At 29.1% G+C, this 7,436-nt stretch overlaps 1 protein-coding gene across 1 annotated transcript; it reads left to right on the top strand.

Moving 5' to 3' along the window:
* The first annotated feature begins 3,541 nt into the window (after positions 1 to 3,541).
* LOC125814396 (uncharacterized) lies at positions 3,542 to 6,088 on the top strand. Its single transcript, XM_049493845.1, has 2 exons — positions 3,542 to 3,663; positions 4,357 to 6,088. Exon 2 carries the CDS (start codon positions 4,393 to 4,395, stop codon positions 6,004 to 6,006), a length of 1,614 nt encoding a protein of 537 aa, XP_049349802.1. The 5' UTR covers positions 3,542 to 3,663; positions 4,357 to 4,392; the 3' UTR covers positions 6,007 to 6,088.
* Positions 6,089 to 7,436: the final 1,348 nt, after the last annotated feature.

Below are 7,436 nucleotides of genomic sequence, written 5' to 3'. Positions count from 1 at the left end.
ATATTCTTTAACTTATACCTTTTTTCTTTAAAGATTACATTTCTTATCCTTTTGTTTAAGCTATGATTAATGATAAATTAACTAAATAATCATCCACTCAATCATTTAAATTAAAATAGTGCAAAATCATATGTATGTCAAAGTCATATAAAGAGATCACTCATCTCATAATGATTGTGTGAGACTTCTGTAACATTTTTTCTTATGTTCAGGAATGGACATCTGAAGTATGAACAATTTTATATGAAACTCAACATTGAGAATAAAAATCGAAATAGGTATTACCCAGCTACCATATTTTTAAAAAAAAAATGTTTTAGACCTAAATCAACTAAACTAGCTCACGCGGGGTGAGAATTATCCAAAACATCAAGAAATCACTCATCCCATAATTGAACGATACGAGACTTCTTCAACACCTTTTTCACATTCAGAACTCAATATTTGAAGAGTGAACAATTTTAATATGAAGACCCAACTACAGAAACGAAAATTGGGATGCATCCTACCTAAATACTATAATAAAGAAATAAATCTTGATCTGACACATTTCAAAAATTAGCGTCAGAGGTAAGAATTATGCGAGTCATATAAATATATCACACATCCTATAATTAATGTGGGACTTCTTCAACACATTACTCTTAATGGGATGGTTGAGAGCTAACTTATGTCATTCTTGTTCCAAGACATTATTATAAAATTCATCCTTTGCAATTATTATTCTTGTAATGTCTAATCAATGAAGGTGAGATAGGGAACAATTAGATATATATAAATTAGTTTAGACCAAAAAGATTTTACTTAATTAGTTAATTAGAACATATACTTATAATTTATAATATGGTTGTTAGTGCAGATATACATTATTTTGAAATTGAGATACTCTGAGATTGTCAAATTATTATAAGCCAAACTTTTTCAAGTTTCTTTATTTTTTGTTTAAATAAAATTTGAGTTGGTCTCTCCTTTTAATAAGTAAAAATAATCAAAATATTCCATTATAATTTATAATTATATATCTGCAGTCCCTTCTTTTTTCCCCTTTTTAATAATAATTTATTGAAGATAAAATATTAATGGATGACAAAATTGATACACTTGTCATATTCTCTCCACAATTAAACTAATGGATGGATTATAAAAACTGAAAATGTGTAGGTCCCTGTAGTTTATGGTTTAAATGGACAAACGTAATTAGCCAAACTACTTATCTGTACTTATCGTTAAAAACAAAACAAAAAAATAAAAAAAAATATATAATATTTATTTATAGTAATTAAAAAGAGATTAGTAATAAACAAAAATTTCAAACTAAGTGACAAGTTTTTTTAATTTTTTTTTTATCAATGAAATGATTTTAACTAGTAGATAATGTATTAATAAATAATAATAATAATAATAATAATAATAATAATAATAAGGAACAAAAACATTACTCCATGATTGTGTGATTTGATTTCTTTATTTTCTTGAGATTTTATGTATTGATTTAATTACGTTGAGAAACTAGATGTCGAATATTTTGAAAATAATATGATTTGATGTACTCAAACAAATTATATTACAATTCAAAATGTGATTAGTTTTTTTTAGTACTAATTGTGCATTGTATTAGTTTTTTTTTTGTAATATTGCTTGCATATTTGTGCGGATATTATATTACTATAAAGAAAAAATAGAGAATAAGAAGATTAAAGAAAAGAAAAATCAGTTGCTAAGATGACCTTTAATTTTAAAATTAAAAGCCGGCAGTGTTTGGAATTTATAATTTGTTTGTGACCAATTCTATTATTTTTTTAACTATAAACATTATTTTTTTAACTATAAACATTATTTTTTTCTCTTTGTTTATTCGAGTCTGCAGTTTCAAGATTGGATATAGAAGATATTTATCATACGAGCAACTTGAGATATTTAGTGATGTTTGTGGTCCATTTCGGATAGTATTTCGCCTATTGAAATTGTAGTAGAGGAAATCCTATTTTTGTGTAAGTTTGTATGATATTGTATATTTTTATATAATTGGATAAATTATGTATAAATAACTCTTATATGGTTTTAATTTTATACAAAGTTGATATATTATTTAAAGAAGGGTGTGTTTGGTATGAAGGAAAATGTTTTCCTGAAAAACAAGTGTAAATATTGTATATGACTATGTAGATATTTTTTTATTAAAGTTCCATATTCTTATAAGAATAAATTGCACCCTTATTGGTAGAGCTGTCAATATGGGCTAGCCCACCCCATCCGGGCTAACCCATACAGGCTTTGACATTTTACGGGTCAGGCCGGGCTAGCCCATTTTTGGTGTGGGCCAGAAAACGGTCGGCCCAACCCACAAGTACGTGGGCTACAGGCTTGCCGGGCTAGCCCACTTTTTTTAAAATTATATTTTTTTTATAATTATTAAAATAAATTATAAATTATAATTTTAAAATATTATCATAAATTCGACAAAATAATATTACATCATGTTAATGTTACTACTTGTTAATCAAATCCACAAATAAAATTATCTTTATAATATTTATTAAGGTTTTTTCAAATAAAAGTATAAATATATAAATAGAAATATTAACCTAATTGTTTTGTCACATTAAAACACAAAATATGTGACAATATTCCAACCATAAAAAAGTTAAAAATAAACTCCTTAAAAAAATCATGAAACTTATGGCGTATCTAACACATCATGAAATCTATGGCGTATTCAACACTTCATGATCATCTTCATCAAGCATATCTGAATCAGCTTGTGGCAAGGTTGTCTTAACATCTTCATTTTCATCTGCAATTTATATGCCGTTTCAATTAGTTAAATATTAAATAGATTTTGAGTTTTTAATTTTAAATTTTAATATTATATTATATTTTTATTATTATTTTTATTTGGCCCACGGGCCGGCCCTACCTATATTTCTCAAGCCCAACAAATCAGCAGGCTTATTCAGGCCGGGCTAAAAAGCCCTTTTCTTAAATGGGCTCCAAAAATCTTAGCCCAGCCCTATTAAATCCCGGGTTAAGCCAGGCTGGCCCAACAGGCCTAGCCCATATTGACGGCTCTACTTATTGGAAAAGGTAAAAATGAAAAAATACATCCATTTGGTGTGATATTTTAATGTTTTTAGAAATATTGATTTTTTTGTGATGAAATTGTGGCTGATTATTGGGTTTCATCCTTATTGGGCCACGGTTCAGTTTTAGTATATTTGGGCCTGTAGAAATCAAGAAATATATATATATATATATATATATATATATATGTTATTGCAAGGGAAAATATGTTATTTGAATTTTGAATACTAGAGACATAGGAGTTCACCCAAAGCAATTTTAAATTAGTCGAATCAGTAAACTTTGAATATCAAATAATTAAATTGAAAATAAAAATCACATATATTTGTGTTTTTATATGCTTTCCACAACCTTAGGTTGTGCATATTTTACGCATACAATGTTAACAACCAAACTACCAATTTTTCTGACCAATTAAAAAATAATCCCACTTCTTCTTATAAACTATTTTTCCCTAGTCTTTTTTTCTTTCTTTTTCTTCCTTCTTTTTTTTCTTATTTTCTCTCAAATCCCTCACTTTCTTTTCCTATCAATTATCCATATATAATATGAAGGCTTTCATTCATCTTCTTTATTGAAAAGGTGCATTTTCTTTATCAATTTGTATATTTTCCTTTGATGATTTTAAGAAAATTATTAAATGATTTCTGATTGGAAAATCAAAGTTGAATAAAAGGGATATTTAATTAATTAAGTTCTCATATGCACAAAATGCATGAGAAAAATGTATTTTCTTTCATATAATTTTTTTTTTAATTGGTTGAGATTTGGAGGAATGATTTTTTCTTCTTTTATTAAATTTCATGATATTTATATTTATGTGATTATGTTCTCCAGAAAATTGTTATAATTTGAATTTAGAAATTAAGTCTCAAAGAAGTAGCACTCTTTGTAAAGTTATGGTGGAAAAAAAGATTCATGTATAATTTTCAATTATGATGAAAATAAATAATGAGAGAATTGATTTTGGCATTGAGAATTCCCATTCTTATTTTTCATTACTCACTATGTTCTTTTATTGCTTAAACATCGAATTTAACTTAAATATACGGTAATTACATTCACTATATCAGTTATAATCATAGTTGAAATTAACTTGTTATGTGAAGAAGTTCTTGTTCACTATGTTTTTATTGCTTAAAGAGTTTAACTTATATACATCGACAGTCTAAAAGTATAAACACTATGATCAAATCATTTAAAAAGGTAATTACAATTAATTAACTAAATCAGTTATAATCATATAGTCGAAACTAACTTGTTACCTTTTTACAGGTCCAAATAGTCTTGTTGAGGACTTGAGGCAAAGGAATGGCAACAAAGACAAGGGACATTGCCCCTATAGTAAAGGGCAAGAGGAGCCCTAGCACATCCAAGACAAGGTCTCTTGCACACACAAATGCCATTAATCTTATTGCTTCAAATAGGAAAAATACCTATCTCAAGTCCAAAGTTTCTTCTAGTCCTGAGAAAACTCAAGGCAAGAAATCAACACCATCAACTTATCCCAACATTCACCATAAACAAACCCTAGATTATAGAACATCGATCGATAAGCCTCCATCTAATTTTGATAATACTCAAGTCAAGAAGAATCCAACATTGTTGAATGATCTCAACATTGTCCGCAATAAACCAAATGTAGCTCGAGGAAGTTTGTTTGATAATAGGCCTTCTCTACCTTCTAGTCTTGACAATGTTCAAGCCAAGAAGATAGCTTCATCATCTTCTAGCATTCATAATAAACAAAATCCAGCTCAAAGAAGATTATCGTTCGATAATAAGCCTCCTCAATCTCCTAATCTTGATCATAATACTCATGGCAAGAAGATAGCTAGTGATACCAACACTCACAACAAACAAAATCTAGCTCGAAGGAGATTGTCTTTCGATCATAGGCCTCCCCTATCGTCTTTTCATGATCATAGTCCTCAAAGCATGAAACTAGTCCCAAAAAGTGATCATAGCATTCATAGGAAACAAACTCCAACACGAAGAAGATTATCAATTGATCATAAGCCTCCCCTGTTTTCTCCCCTGCTAAAAAGCAGAACATCCTCTACTCCTAGGGAGAGAGTTCTCAAACCATCCATGCCATCTTCAAGTAAGAATTCCACTTCTCATAAACCCCTTTTGAATAAATTTCCCAAAACACCACATACTAGTAGTAAGAATGTTACTGGAAAACAACATAGTGTTGGCCTCTATGCTAAGGCATTGACCATGAACAATACTATCACCAAGAACCAAGATAGTCCTTTTGGTTTAACATCAAATATCATAGCGAATATCGTTCCTCATGAGGGCAAAGAGTTAGAGCAAGAGGAAGACCAAGAACTAGTGATTGAAGATAATGGAGAGCTAAGTGAAACTGTAAACATTGATGAATACCTCAAGGCTGCAGAATCATCCTCATTATATGTTGTGGAAAATCAAGAAGTCATCAAGAATATGGAAGTACCAAAAGAAGAACAACTATTGGTTGACGAAACAAGCATCATCGAAAACCATAAAGAACTAGAAGAAATCAAGAATCTTGAGCCTAGTAATCATGATCTTGAAGAGATCGAAAAACAAGAAAACGAGAATCAAGAAGAGAAAGAGAAAGATCAAGAAAATGAAACACCATTGGATGATTGTGAACAAAAGAAAGATGAGGGAAAAGAATTGAATTTGAAGATTGATCAAGAAGAAAGTGAAGGAAGAAACAACAAAGAAAAGGAAGAAAACAACAACAAAGTTAGCACAACTACAATGACATTTGCAAAGGCTTATACACATTTGGTGCATAAGAAGGAAATTGTAGTATCATCTAATGATGTTATTGAAGAAACAGCAAGTAAACTTAGAGAGCAAAGGAAGAATAGGGTGAAAGCATTGGCTAGTGCTTTTGAAACTGTCATCTCTTTGCAAGATTCCAAGTGAGTTTACACTAAATTGTATGAATCATTATTCATTCTTGAACATTGTAACAACTTTTCTTAAATATGTTTTGGACAAATATGAAGTAAAAAAATTTCCATGTATTACACGAAAATGTGGAGAAATATTTAATTCTAACCATGACAAGATTGTACAGTCAAATCTCTCTATAACGATGTCATTTGTTTCGATGTTTTTTAATTGTTATAACGAATTGTTATTACAGAGAACATATAATATAGCATGAAAAATCGATTCAAAGAAAGATTTGTCTGTCTGTTATAAAGGATAACTGTCATAGAGAAGTTTGATCGTATACATTTGTAATTATGTAGTCATATGCCATTCATCCCATAAATAGAGAAAAATTACAAGTGAAAACAAATTCAATAGTAATAGTAATAGTTATAGTAGTAAAGATACAAATATAATAAATTATGTCCTCCAAAACTCTCAACATATTATTTATTACTTGCTCAACAAGAAATCTTCATGGATCATTTGCAATACCGAAGTTCCAAAGATATTTGTCTTTCCAATCTAAGTTGTCTTCTAAAATTAGCAATAAACATCTCTGCTCTCTGATCAACGTCCTTTTCATCATCATCATTATTGCGAGCAATATTACTTTTGATTCTTCGAATGCAATGTGTAGAAGGACCTTCTTGTTGTTCAAATTGATCATCTATGTCGCGAATTGCATCGTATGACGAGCTCTTAGACTTCTTGAACAACCTTATAGGATGCTTCCTTCTAAAGTTTAGGATTTTTGAAGTTAATTTCCATTTGTGCATTTTAGAGCTAAGTAGAAAAATTATGTTCTTGGTTGCTTTATTCATGAGTGACTTTAATTGTGACCAATTTTGTGTTTTCATGGCTAAGTATTTTTGCTAGCTAGAGAAGAGTTGTAAGTAAAGGAAGCTAAGAGGTTTCTTATATTGAGAAAGAGGAAGGATTAAGAGAGCAAAAAATTGTGAGAGAAGTTACACGGTTTGGGCCAACAAAAAAGAAATTTTTATTCACACTACACACAACTTTTTGGTTTTTTTTGTTTGTAACTGTATAACCATCTCATTTAAAAGTTTAAGTTATTCGATTAAGGTAAAAATTTTGTTTAGTCTTGGTGAGATTTAAATTCACAATCTTCGTTATACTATTACTGTGTTAAGAAAATAGATCTTAGGTCTAATACGAGAGGTTGACTAAGGCCTTATTTTTTTTTTAAGATTAAAACGTCTGATTGTGAATTTACATCTAAATATTTGAATGGTATATGCAGGATAAAATATATTAAGAGTGGTATGTTTTCTTAATACCCTGAATTTTTCAATATTTATAAATCTTAAAGTAAAAGAAAATACTAATTAACCTAATACTATACTTCAACATTCTTTTAGAAATAATTATATAGTGGTAATTTGTAATGGTGATGA

This window comes from Solanum verrucosum, unplaced genomic scaffold (assembly GCF_900185275.1).
Source record: "Solanum verrucosum unplaced genomic scaffold, falcon-dt-bn FXZP01000268.1, whole genome shotgun sequence".
Lineage (NCBI taxonomy): Eukaryota > Viridiplantae > Streptophyta > Magnoliopsida > Solanales > Solanaceae > Solanum > Solanum verrucosum.
Note: the sequence above shows the minus strand (reverse complement) of the source record. Positions and strands in the feature narration are given on the sequence as shown.

Coding starts and splice junctions, on each gene's coding strand:
- LOC125814396 (XM_049493845.1), top strand. CDS start 4,393: ATGGCAACAAAGACAAGGGACATTGCCCCTATAGTAAAGGGCAAGAGG.